Source organism: Colletotrichum jinshuiense, chromosome 2, assembly GCF_051148585.1.
Source record: "Colletotrichum jinshuiense chromosome 2, complete sequence".
Lineage (NCBI taxonomy): Eukaryota > Fungi > Ascomycota > Sordariomycetes > Glomerellales > Glomerellaceae > Colletotrichum > Colletotrichum jinshuiense.
The window spans coordinates 2714207-2727913 of NC_139309.1; the positions used below are offsets into that span (position 1 = coordinate 2714207).

The 13707-nt window shown below is 48.5% G+C and overlaps 3 protein-coding genes across 3 annotated transcripts; 2 read left to right on the forward strand and 1 right to left on the reverse strand.

Moving 5' to 3' along the window:
• Positions 1 to 7087: 7087 nt before the first annotated feature.
• EsH8_II_000731 (uncharacterized protein) lies at positions 7088 to 7514 on the forward strand (the record flags this gene model as incomplete). The annotated part of the gene is made up of 3 exons (XM_083264029.1): positions 7088 to 7150; positions 7207 to 7398; positions 7461 to 7514. 3 exons carry the CDS (start codon positions 7088 to 7090, stop codon positions 7512 to 7514), a joined length of 309 nt encoding a protein of 102 aa, XP_083121351.1.
• A 940-nt stretch (positions 7515 to 8454) lies between these two features.
• EsH8_II_000732 (uncharacterized protein) lies at positions 8455 to 10908 on the reverse strand (the record flags this gene model as incomplete). The annotated part of the gene is made up of 1 exon (XM_083264030.1): positions 8455 to 10908. One exon carries the CDS (start codon positions 10906 to 10908, stop codon positions 8455 to 8457), a length of 2454 nt encoding a protein of 817 aa, XP_083121352.1.
• A 679-nt stretch (positions 10909 to 11587) lies between these two features.
• Positions 11588 to 13639, forward strand: EsH8_II_000733 (uncharacterized protein; the record flags this gene model as incomplete). Its single annotated transcript, XM_083264031.1, has 6 exons — positions 11588 to 11808; positions 11919 to 12094; positions 12212 to 12399; positions 12468 to 12539; positions 12598 to 12930; positions 13001 to 13639. 6 exons carry the CDS (start codon positions 11588 to 11590, stop codon positions 13637 to 13639), a joined length of 1629 nt encoding a protein of 542 aa, XP_083121353.1.
• Positions 13640 to 13707: the final 68 nt, after the last annotated feature.

Below are 13707 nucleotides of genomic sequence, written 5' to 3' on the forward strand. Positions count from 1 at the left end.
TACCTGTCTGTGTCCTGGCAGGGTAATACAACAGGAATAATCTGCGTACTCTACAAGTTTAAATGCAGAAAAACTCCGGGTAGGCGGGGTATGTGTTCGTGCCTGATACCATCATAATTACCACACGTGAGTCTTTTTGTATATCCACCAACAGGACCAGTAGACAATAACTACGACCAACTTAATACGCCTAAAAAATTCACATTGACATACTTGTTGTACGCATTAAGTCGAGTTAGTGCTTATGCACCAGACATGTACATCTTGTAATGCTGTGTATTGACCGCCTTCTAAATTCGGGAACTCGGCAAAAGAAAGACAACGCTGTCGATTCGCGAACATCCCTGCATTGCAATAATCCGCGCATGCATCGCTCTTGTCCGACTGGCGTTTCTCGCCTCTCAATCCATGTGAAGACTGGTACTGGTTCTCACACGTTGGTGCGTCTCGTCCAAAATTTTCTCTCGGTGGGCTCTGAACAAATCCATTTTTATGAGTCTCGGCTCGTCCGATTGCGAAGTTGCTACCACATGGGATTTCGGACTTGAATGGACGACTCTCTCTATACCATCAACAATCAACCATTGCGCCGTTTTATGCCGACAAGGTCTTTTACTCTGGCGTTATAGCCTGTTCGAACCTGCAGCAACTTTTTGATCGGTCTCGTCTCGGATCCTATATCTCAAAAATGCGTCTTCTCCATGCAAAGGGACTTCGAGTGGTTGAGGTCCGTGATGACGCGGTGCCTATTTATGCCATCTTGTCGCACACGTGGGAAGAACAAGAAATCACTTACCAAGACCTCCAACCCCAATTGGAACAACTGCCTACCCAACCCAAAAGCGCAGCAGAGAGCCATCCCCAGATATCTAGTCATGTCAAGTCAAAAAAAGGGTTTCTCAAAATTGAAGAAGCTGCTAGAAGGGCTATCCAAGATGGGTATGAATACATCTGGATCGACACTTGCTGCATTGACAAATCCTCATCCGCCGAGCTTTCCGAGGCAATCAACTCTATGTATCGTTGGTACCAAGAAGCAAGCATCTGCTATGTATTCCTGTCCGACGTCGCCATCCCCGAAAACTTTCAGGCAACAGATTGTGAGCTTATGCTTAGCAAGTCTCGCTGGTTCACTCGAGGCTGGACACTGCAGGAACTCATTGCACCATTCGAGGTGGAGTTTTATTCGGCCGAATGGAAGCATCTTGGAAATAAGGGTTCTCCCCAAACTAAAGGTCCTTATTCAAGCCTTGTGAATACCAAGTTTCTCAGCAAGGTTACTGGCATAAACGAACATGTGCTTACTGGCGGCCTGGACCCTCAATATATCAGCGTGGCTACCCGAATGAGCTGGGCTGCACTCCGCCGCACGACAAGAATCGAAGATATTGCATATTGCTTGTTGGGAATCTTTTCGGTAAACATGCCTTTACTCTACGGGGAGGGCTCGCGAGCTTTCATCCGGTTGCAAGAAGCCATCATGCGCGAGACAGAAGATCAGTCGATATTTGCTTGGACGTTGACTAAATCATGGCCTCATCGGACGTATTCAAAGTCTTCAAAGCGTTCTCATGACGACCCAGAAAAGCTCCATGGCCTTTTGGCAGATTCGCCCCTGCACTTTCTCTCGAGTAAAGAAATCAGGCCACTGCCGCCTTTGCTATCAGGAGAAACGATGCCAACGGCCATCTCTAGCCAGGGAGTTCATTTGCGACTTTACCTCCGTCCGATTACCCTATCAAGAGAACGAGGATCGTCGAACGATTCATATGCTGTTCTTGATTGCAATAGGATAGTAAATGGAGTGGAAAGCTGCCCTGCCATCTACTTGAGACATCTTTGGGGTAACCAGTACGCTCGTATCTTCCCCAACAAAATCGAACTGGTAAAACCTCCGGGCATCGAAGTTCCCTCGGCGCAAGAAGGATACAAATCGTTGTACGTACGTCAAAAGCCTGTGCATTTACTCCCGGATTTTGTCGTCAACTGGGAGGTTCTCAGAGATCGGCGGATTAAAGCCGCATTTCCTCCCAACCGATGGGATCCGGCCGCCTGGGTGTTGAAGTCTGATTATAGCCAAATCGGCGGTGTCATGGGCATCATTTGCATCCAAAACTACGAAGGCTTCTCAGTGGGCACCGACATCGCTATTGTTATTGGAATCCAATCGGTACAAGAGGGCTCCACCAGACCCTGGTGCTGCCCAGTGGCCTTGGGACAGGACCTTTCATTACGAGAGCTTTTTGAAAAGTTAGATACAGACATACGAGAGGGTCGAGAGACACCACAGTCCTTGTCACCTTTCAGTGGCACAGATGGCACTATGAGAGCGCAAGTGAAAGAGATTGTTCGTCACGGACGAGTTTATATTTCACTCACAATTTGCGACGTAGGAGAACTTGGGAGTTATCATTATGAGAGAAATCCTGCATCTGGCTTTTGTCCAAGGCGAGAAACAGTTGGGCCCAAGAACACTACAAGCAGACTTGAGAGGATCCTGAGAGCTATTGTTGTCGAACATCCCAAGACTCTAAGTAGTCTTGACGGCTCTTCCATAGATACAAATTACGTCAGTGCCGAACCGATAGAGAGCCTTGGTTACACAGAATATCCACACCCGGATATCCTAGATGAAACCGAGCTCGACTGGGACTATGCGCTATTTGGCCCGGATGAAAGAGGTTGCGCAAAAGATATGGTAGAGGCTTGCCAAGACGGCAATCTCGAAACACTAATTAAATTGGGGTCGTTGAGAAAAATCCTCCAAATCAGAAGCGTGGAGTCATACGGCTTCATGGCGCTCTACCGGGCTATACTCAATGGTAACAACAAGATCATAACGTATCTTCTGAAGCAAGGAGATTTTCGGTCAGATCAAGGCTACTCAAGCTCGGTCACATTCCCAGGAGCGCCTATGGTCCTCGAGGCGCTTCACCGAGCAGCAGCAACTCAAAATACAAAGGCACTCTCATGGCTCTTGAGTTGGAGCATCCTGAATGGGGGTAAAGTCGCACCCTTAATCCAGGAGCAAGAAACCTCGTTAAGTTCAAGATGGACGTCTCCCAGGAATTATTTCGACATACACCAACGATCTATAGTTTGGCATGTGGCTGCTTCCGGATTCTCTGAGGGTATTCGCAGGGTTCAAATTGCTCTGAATATTCCCAAAGAATATCTTGATGAGCCAGATGAGAGTGGTCTGGCACCGGTTCACATAGCTTGCCGGCAAGGACACTCAGAAGCAGTACGGTCGCTCTTGGCCATTGGAGCAGATGGTAGTCTTACCACAGTCCTGGGTCTCACGCCAGCCCACTTCGCGGCCTTTTTCGGAAATGAGCAATGCTTAAATGCACTGGGGCACTATGACGCCAAAATCGACCTTCCGGCGGTTGGCTTACACGGGTTGCGACCACTTCATCTCGCAGCATTAAGAGGCCACATGGACTGCACCGAAGCTTTGGTTCGACTTGGTGCCAATAAAGACGCCCTGGGATATGTCGTCTTCCAGGCTGATGAAGACCAGTCGAGCGGTAATTGGTTGTTGAGCGGATGGCGCGAATTGGATGACCCATTTACACCCATGGAGATGGCATTAGGTAACGAATTCTATGCGGTAGCAGACCATTTAAAATAACAATAGACTACTACTTATGTGGAGTCTTCAAATCCAAGGTTAGATCGTTACATGAAAATCGAAGGTCAAGTTACGAGGGCTATTATGTCGGGATGGCGGAAAGCTGATGGCCGGTGTTAACACCCAGTTGGAAAAGGCACGGGGTCATATGTGTGTATTGATACTCATATATAATGAAATTCTACGGATAGTTCCACAGATATAGGTAACAAATCGCTGGTACCCAAAGGAAATAGTTCTCTGTTATCCCCTAGCAATACATCTGTTAGAGAAATTGTCTCAATCAGTTGTGGAAACAGTAGTAAGCATACTCAGTAGCCTCAGCCTACTTGGGGCAGCCCATGCCCCATCCGGTGACGGTGTCGCAGCAGTCAGCATCCTATTATGAAGAGTTAGTGAGAAACAAGACTTATCGTTCATACATATACACTGACACATGATGCGTCAACAGTTTGATCGCTGCCCGCCTTCTTTACATTGTAGCAGAAGCTGGCGGATTGCGAGGCACACCAAGAAGCATCGTGATTCTGGTTCATACAGGACTTCTGGCCTCTGCCCCAACAGCAATTGCTAACAGGGTTGCCCCTTCCAACCTTGCACTACACAATATAAGTTACTTGAGTTGAGCGAGGATGAGATAGCAAAACAGGTACCTGAGAAGCAAATACTGCCGGAACAGCAAAGGCTGAAATGACAGCAGTAGCAGCAACTGAGAACTTCATTTTGCGATAAAAGTTTAGGGATAAAATATTCCTTAAAAAGATGAGACTGAAAGAGAATGGTTGGCGAAGAGATTTGATGGTTGAGTGTAGACGAGATTGGAAAGTGTGAACTCAGTCAATTTAGACAGGATCATTTCAACCTCTTGTAGTATTTCAGTCCGGCATCTTTTCTTACGGATACATTATTACCGGATGATTCGGGACACATCAGCTTTGGGGCTGCTAGGTACAGTTCCACTAAACACGCGACAGAACAATAAAAATCAGTTTCGATGGCGCAAACAAAATAGGCTTTGTATATTAGAACTCGGTTTGCTTTGCCACATCTGACAATGAAAGAGTAATGCATAATGAGCTAGATAACTACGCCTGTGAGCCTGACTGCTGAAAGTAGTGGCGTAGCCTGCAGTATATTCATGCTCTATGTCTCAGGGACAAGATCTCCGGATACCTACGGAGCAACTGATCAAGACCTGGCTGGGAGTGAGCCGATACCGAAGGCTTGAGCTGAAAGCTCCACCTGTTTTAAATACACATACATTTACTAGTTATGATATGTCAAAAAGGATCCAGCAAAATAAAGCCTGTTCATCTTATTATGGGTAAAAAAACAAGCTTTACAGGGAATGCCGCACGGCTTGAAAATGCGAAACCGAATGGGTGCACAGGCAATAGTATTGTAAGTTTCGGCTGCCTAGTACTCTTTTCAAACACTTTAATGTAACCACTTAGTCCGACAGACTTTGTTTTCAGTGGCAGTATTTATCTCATATTGCTGCTGGGGTGTTCCGTAACGTCGGTGGAACTTCCAGAATATAGACTTGATTGAGTTTTCGTTGGTTACCTTCATAGAGGAACTAGTCCTTCCTGTTTGGATTATTAAAAGAATATAGTAAATTATTAAATAGTCAAAACTACTTTTCCAACACGTGAACAATACATAAAGGTATTTCTCTAGACATGTCATTTTATCACATAGAGGTGTTAGAGACATAACAAGAAGTTCCATAATGATTGCAAACCCTTCATCTAGGCATCACAAACTTTCTCGAGAGAGTTTTTGCGATTTCTAATTCCAAAGTTGAACTATCTCTGTATCTAGAACCCCATCCAGTAACGTTTGTTGGCAAAGTTCCACCAGCCCTTTACTTAGGGCAACCCGTTCCCCAGCCGTTCAAGGTGTTGCAGCAATCAGCACCCTAAAAGATTAGCAAGATGCTTTTCCGCCTCAGTTCAATTATGGACTTACACAAGTCTCGGACATTTTCGTTTTTCCATCAGGACCGATGACGTTGGTGCAAAAGTTGGCCGAATCACCCTTGCAGAAATCCGCCCACCCCGCTTGACGCTTGCAAGACGCGTATCCATCATCGCCACCCCAACAGCAATTGTCACGGACGGCACTTCCAATCGCGCACTGTTGGTTGCAAATAAGTAAGCTTCTAGGATCAAAATCGCTTCTAAACCACTAACCTGTGCGGCCAATACAGTAGATGCGGTGGTAGCAAGGCTAGCCAAGAAGACGTAGGAGAGCTGCATTTTCAAAGTGTTAAAGTGACGATTGAAATAAAGACAAATTGATGTTGAGAGTAGCTAGATTTGATAGTTGGCGGCTTGGGATAACGTCTTTGGAAATAATTCTTTGGATAGCAGCCTGGCTGGTGCCTTATTTATATTCCCAAACTGCCGCTTTGCACTCATCTTTGTATGTAACAACCTGGCTTGCACCCTCTGTCAATTACCTAAAAGCTAAGTGTCCTTGATTGATCCATTGACCGTCTCGTCAAATGAATTGTACACTACAGAGTACAGCCACATTGCAATGATGATGTTGTCTAACCTCGGTTTGCTAGGAAGGTGCCATTAATCGAATGGCCTTTTGAGTAGACGTAATGCCAGAAACCGAGCAAAGTTCCAGGACAAGTAAAGTTTGATGTGGTAAAGATCAGCGGAGTTTCATTTCGCTTTCGCATTTGTGATTATATGTGTTTGACTCATGGAGAACCTCGGCGAGTTGGTCCAGCCTCGATAGTTTTTTAAAGTTTCCGCAACAAAATCAGCAAGTCTCTTGCATTCGGGATTTTATCAAGCAGACTTTGACTTTCAATGGTTCTGTTCTACACGGGGTAAACCCATCATCTAAACTCGTTGTGCCAACTACTTGACATCTCCGCGTATAAAGAAGAGCCGCCTGGGTCTGTGCCATTAATCAACTCAAAACACACACAGCCAGTTCCCAGATCAAAGCGCATGACTACATAGCACCTACAAACATTTTTTTCCTCAAGGAGTGAAGAGCTATCCTCGGCTGTTACGGAATATTTTACAAAGTTTGTGACAGACCCAGCCGCAGTGTATAGCCTCAAGGGCGCACTACTGGTGAAGAACCTTTCGGCGACAAGTCTATTTAATGAATTTGGGACGTGAGGCATAATTGAGCCTTGCGTTTCTTTAATAGATTTTCCTCGGTTTATGAGCAAATAATGCTCCACCATTTGGTCTTTCTGTGTCTAAATCGAATGCGATAGCGAGGCAAGTACAGCTTCGAACTTCAATCTAGTCATTTGATTTTGTATAAAAAAGGGAAGATATCCATCATCATCTATTTGCTTTCTCATCATACTCAAAGCATTCAGCTCTTGGCCGTTCAACAACACCAACTCAACTCTTCTTACTTAACTCTTGTATCATCACTTTCTACTTCACTATTTCCACGCTCAAATCTTTCACCATGCACTTCTCTAAGATCACTCTTCTTGGCCTTGTCTATGTTACTGGAGCTTTAGCCTCTTCTGTAAGATTGATATATGCCATGCGAGTATGCCTTATGTACATTGCTAATTCCAACAGTGCCGCATTTATAGCTGGACACAGGGTGACGCTGTGCTTGACAACTGCTGCTGGGGTAAGGGCCAGAAGTCTTGTAAGGCCCAGAATAAGGGCGATACTCCTCGCGGAACCAACTCCCAATACTGTGCCGAACAGAGCCCCAGCTTCTGCGAGAATGTTCAGCGCAATGGCCAGCCAGTCTCGGCGACCTGTGTAAGCCACACACCAATCCGGACAGTACGAGTATCCAAACAGTTAACTAATAACAATCACAGGATGCCGACTGCTGCTCTACCACTACCGGTTGGGGAATTGGCTGCCCTAAGTAGAATAGGATAGATTACATGATGGCCCGCACATTCTGTTGGTAACTGGAGTGGTTAGCACCTCAAGAAAGCTTTGCAGATAGATTAGTTAACCTTTCCTCAAGAATTTGACTCTTCATGCAATAACAACGTATCAGAGTTAGAACCGACTTGTTGTAACTGATATCTCAAGGCTTTAATTCCTTAACAGTTAATCTCATTAGAGAGTGTTGAGTAGAAATAGATATCCATGTTTAGTTATCTTTTAGAACTCTAACTAGGGCTATCTTAATAGGAATTAGGCGTCAGTCTCTACTGCAAGAGATGCCTAATTGGGCCTATGAGTCCTATCGAACTTACCGATTTTCCTTACTCTGGTAGACTGATTATGGCCCCCTTTTAAAAAAAACCCTTTACTATTCGATCACTTTATAATATGCTGATTTACCAAGCCACTTCCTGGTCGCTCACTTGAGGTTGGGATAGATAAACCCTCATCTTGTCGGCGTTGGCACTGAAACTAAGCCTATCACGAATCCAGTTGATGCCGACTTCTTCGAAACAAGTCAAGCCACGCCTCTTTTTTGGTGCTGCTTCTTGGTATTCAAGGACACTAAATATGTGCATCATTTTTGTATGCAGACACTGTACCTGGAGTGCCATCTGACGAACAGTATCCTTTTCCTTCAGATTTCTTCATTCTACGATCATTCAACTACCAGTCATCTTCCGGGGGTGTGGGAAGACCTCGAGGGTATATCGGTTTGCAAGGCCATTCTACTGGAACGTAGGCTCTTGTAAACTCATGCTTTCCAGATCCGACTTCTCTGCCCTCATCCGGCTGCTCGCATGGCAAAATAACCTCTGCTGTAGTATTGGGCGGCACCACCACTGTGACCTTGATCTGACTCTCGCTAGAGATCTCCCATCTCACACGGGCCAGACCATAGGGCGTAAGATGCGATCATTCAGCAAACTTCAAGCCTCCTCCAGGCCTGGGCTGCACCCTCATCTTCTTCCAGCCGGGTTCCAAAGGCGTCATGCCGACCATGTAAGAATGCATCCAACCCCCTACCGAGCCAAGCGCGTAGTGGTTAAAACTTGTCATCTCACCCGGATTGATGCTCCCGTCCTCAAGCATCGAGTCCCAACGCTCCCACATGGTCGTCGCTCCCATTTTGACCGGGTAAAGCCAAGATGGATTCTTGGTGCACAGAAGCATGCGGTAGAACACCTGATCGCGTCCGACACTGCTGAGGGCCGGGCCCAAGAGGGATGTGCCAACGAAGCCGGTCCCGATTCGGAAATGCGACTGGGCTCGGATGAGATGCTCGAGACGAGCGGCAACAACGGTCTCGATTTCCAAGGTGGGCGCCAGCGAGAACGCCAATACCAAGGCAGTCGCGGTCTGGGAGTCAGAGACCACTCCGCCTCGGGCGGTGATGTATTTGTCCGCAAATGCGGCCCGACGCCGCGAGGCAAGGTCTCTGTAGCGCTGCTCGTCCTCGTTGCGACCAAGCGCAGCACATGTCTTAACCATGCGGTCAGTGACCATAACTAGATAGGCGTCCGCGACTAGGACTGAGTTTGTTCGACCGTTTCCGGGTTCGGCAGGAGGAGCTGATGGGTCCAGCCAGTCACCGAGCTGTTCTTCCGTGGACGTTGACCACAGGAGGCCGTCGGATTCCTCTTTGGGAATTCCTTCCTCAATCCAATTCCGCATGCTTTGGAACTGCTTTTGAAGAATCTCGAGGTCGCCGGACGCTTGATACAGATCCCATGGCACCGTGACGGCTGCGTCACCCCACACCGCCATGGGCTTGTGCGGCATAAACCGGAAGCATGACGGAATAAATAACCCGATGGCACCTGTTCCTGTTTTTTCCTGCTCATTCGCGACGTCTGTGAGCCAGGACTGCAACATTCCGCTTGTGTCGTAGAGGAAGTTGGCAGTAGGCGCAAAAACCTGTATATCGCCCGTCCACCCAAGGCGCTCGTTTCTCTGCGGGCAGTCGGTGGGAACGCTCACAAAATTTCCCCTCGTCGACCACACAATGTTCTCATGTAATTGGTTAAGTTTTGTATTGGAGCATTCGAACCATCCTGTTCTTTCCATGTCGGTATGGATGACAACCGCTACAATGGCATCGTGGCTGAGCTCGCCCGGCCATCCCTCGACTTGGACATAGCGGAACCCATGGTAGGTGAAGCTGGGTTCCCAGGTGATCTCCTGGTCGCAAAGAATAACACGGTCTGTTGACTTGGCACTTCTGAGAGGGCGCATGGCGGCTTGTCCATCCTCAAGAACCTCGCTGTGTTTGAAGACGACTTCGTGCCCTGAGGGGCCCGTGACTTTAACGCGCAGCCAACCCACCAGATTCTGGCCAAAGTCCAGTATGTAGGTTCCATCATCTCTCTTAGTAACCGTCCTGATCTTCACCTCCTCCTGTGTTCTAACAGGTGGCCCAGTCGGTGCTGCCAGCTTTGTCGTGTCCATGTCCTTGGAAACAACGCTGGTAACTTTCGCTTCCGCCCCAGATATGTCAAAGCTAGAGTCAAACGTTTCTCCGTTGTAGAACTCGCTCGAAAGTATCGGACCGAACTTCGACTGCCAGCTTTCGTCTGTGACAAGGTCAAAAGTGGTCCCTTCAGACGTGAAAACTGCTAACCTGGCGAAGAGGCCGAGGCAGTCCCCCCACACGTCGCGATTGGTGCCGAAAAAGCCCAGGTTGCCTGCCCACCAGCCCTCGCCAACAAGCACCTCGATGGTGTTTTCGACACCCGAGCTATGCAGATACTTGGAAACATCGTATGTCTGGTACAGCAGGCGGTGATTATAACTTGTCCAACCAGGCGGGAAGACGTGGTCGCCCACTTTGTTACCGTTGATCCGTGCTTGATATATGCCATGGGCGGTGATATATAGCCGGGCCCTTTGGACTGTAGAAGGGATGGTGAACCTGCGGCTGAAGATAATCGGTCGATGGCCCGTTTCCGGGTTTGCCTTTTGGTCTAATGGCGACTCAATGAGGGAAGCGTTTGCCCAACCTTCAGAAGTCGTTGCGGGGATGCTCGCCTCAACCGTTGCCTCATCGGACCATGCGGTAAACTCGCTCTCGCTTGTGCCGCGCACTCGAACCCGCAAAAAGGCCACCTCTCGGGGTTGGAGGTCCGCACCTGGCCAAGGGACCAGACAAGAATCACTGGACTCAACGCGGAAGGTTTGGGCTGAGGCATCCTGTTGAGACTTCTCCTTCTCGGCTGGGAACCGCCGAACTTCAATCTCATAAGTGGCCTGTATCCAGTCGTTGGCGTCGCCTTCGAAGCGCCATGAGATGCGAGGTCGGACGGTTGCGATGCCGAGAGCATCGCCGGGGTTGTGGTGTTCAAACCATACTCGGGAAATGGAGATGATCATAGCGTGAGACGTTGTGACGATACTTGTATTTGGCTTGGTTTGACAGCATACGATGATTCGAGGGAGGGGTGATCAAGATTAGATATGCCCGTCATGGCTTCACAATTCCAGATGCTTTTCTTCGCTAACGCAAGACTCCTTGCTGTGCGCAGGTTGCCATGAACCAGCAGTCCAGCAGCTGAGCGGAAAGTGGAGGGCTTGGTGCCGCTCCTAGACCCTCCCCCACCACACCCCGACTGGTCCTCCGGCCCTTGGGGTGCTTGGTTGGCGAATAGGGGCCTGAACATGCGGCTCCTTGAACGGTTTGGGCATGAGACTCCGCTCAGATGCTCTATTTCTCGGGTTAATAAGACACGAGAAAGCAATTGGGACCGAGCTGAAGATGAGTTCCAGGCTGGCGGGCTAGGTTGAATGCGCAAACCAACCCATCTCTGCACGCGAAGAGCTTTGCCGAAGCTTCCCCATACCCCATACTGTCCCCCACATTCATGTTGCAGACTTTCCGGGGAATCGGCCCCACCACTTTATCAGCGATGTGACAATACCACTCTCGTTCTTTCTCGTCTGGCAATGATGCAGTTTAAATAAATACCACCCGATTTTGCTGAAGTGGACATGAATTCCGTCGATTTTCCTTTGTGAATCGGTGGTTTAATCATTGAAAGGCGAAACATACAACATGGCACCATCTGACACTCCAGCAACGCCTGCCACTCGCACACTGAATGTTGAGCCCACCGTTGTACAAGATGATGTTCAACCCACGGATGTCAGCACTTGGAACGCAATCATTCGTTACAGGAAGAGCATCGGATATGTAGTCATCACCACCGTCTCGCCCCTAATGTTCGGCTTCGACAACATCATTGTCGGTGTAGTGACAGGTCTGCCCTTCTTTCAGTAAGTCAAGTCCAGAACCCTTTTATGTCGCGTTGCATCTTGCTTCACTTTCAACTTTTTCACCTTTCATGATCCCTCTCTGTAGCCTGGCTAACATTTTAACTACGCAGAATGACATACGGACAATCGATTGGCGAGGCGTACATTCTCCCTGCATTATGGCTTGGGCTCTGGAATGCTTTTGTGCAGCTGGGGATCATGCTCGGCGCTTCGCTCAACTCATCTTTGATTGAAAAGTACGGCAGACGGGTTGGGTTCAGCACGGGTGGCGTCATTGGTACAGCAGGTGAGCGACTGGACATTTTCCTGGGGTTGCAAGACGCCATCCAACACGGGCCATATCCCATCTACCGTGCTAGGCCATTTCGTTAACCCAAGGGCGTTCCCTTTGATTGGTGTACAGCTGTCGCTGCCATCTACGCTTCAGATCGCGTGGCGTCTCTCAATGGCCGCCGAGGCATCTTCCTCCTCGGCAAGACCATACTCGGTATTGCCCTTGGCGTTCTACTCTCAACTTCCCAGACATATGTATCAGAGGTGTCTCCAACCAGACTGAGAGGTCCTCTCCTCGGCACCTACAACTTCTTTATGGTGAGATTTTATGGGGGAAATGACTTCATGTGAGCCACCTCGCATGTACTAATGGCGTCTTTGCGCAGAGCATCGGGCAGCTCATTGCCATCACGATCATCTTTACTCGATTCGCCATCTTCAACCCATCTTCCTATCAGGTCAGCCACAAGTTTAAAAGTACAATGCAAGTATCTGAGACTAAAAAGAATATTATAGGTCCCTTTTGCCGCCCAATGGGCGTTTTCCGGGTTTGCCGTCATCATTGGCTTCGTTGTTCCCGAGAGTCCGGCGTACCTCGTGAGAATGGGCCGAATCCAAGAAGCAGCCATCGCATGGGGGAGACTACATTCGGGTCCATTGGCAGATGCTGAATTCGCATCCCTCGAGGCTTCGGTGGTGCGGGAGTCAGCAATGTCCCGCGAAGAGGTTGACAAGTCCGCAAGCATCTGGCAATGTTTTCGTGGCAGCAACGCCCGGCGCACTAGAATCATCGTATGGGCTAATCTTCTCCAGCAATTGCTTGGGGTCACCTTGATTAGCAATGGCACTGTAAGTTGGCGCCTGGTCTGGGGAAACTCTTCTCTTCGCGTACTCGGAGCCGAATGCTAACCCAGAGCAGTACTTCCTCCAACTGGCAGGAATGTCGGCCCAGCTCTCTCTCACCATAACCCAAATCGGCATTGCGTGCAATTTGGTGGCCTTTGCGCTGTCCTGGTACTCCATAAACGCTCTTGGTCGCCGGTTCATTATGCTATGGAGCACCGGCATTGTAGGCGTCCTCTGGCTTTCCATCGGTATTGCCGGGTGCTTCCAGTCCCAAAGCACTGCGTTGTGGTACATCGGCATAGGCTTAATGGTTTTGTCTTTTGCCCTCTCATCCGGCGTTGGCGCTGCTTGGCCAGTGGTCAGCGCCGAGACGTCGTCCATGCGCCTTCGGTCCCAGTCGCAGACCGTTGCTTGGATTGCAAACGCCTTCTTCTCCTGGCTCTTCAACTTTTTCGTCCCTTATCTATTCAACACGGATGAAGCTAACTTGGGTGGCAAGATTGGCTTCATATTTGCGGGTTTGTGTACTTTTGGATTCTTGATCATCTTCTTTGAAATTCCGGAGATGAAGGGCCTGTCGTACATTGAGATCGACTACATGTTTGAGCAGAACCTTCCCACAAGGAAGTTCAAGACTCATTGTCAGTCGAGAAACTTATCACAGGCGGATATCAAAATGGAAGAGACAATTGAATTGTCACACAAGGAATAGTCGCTTCATACACATTCATAATCAATTCCTTATCTGAAACTTTGATTACACGACAAACCCCACAGGTT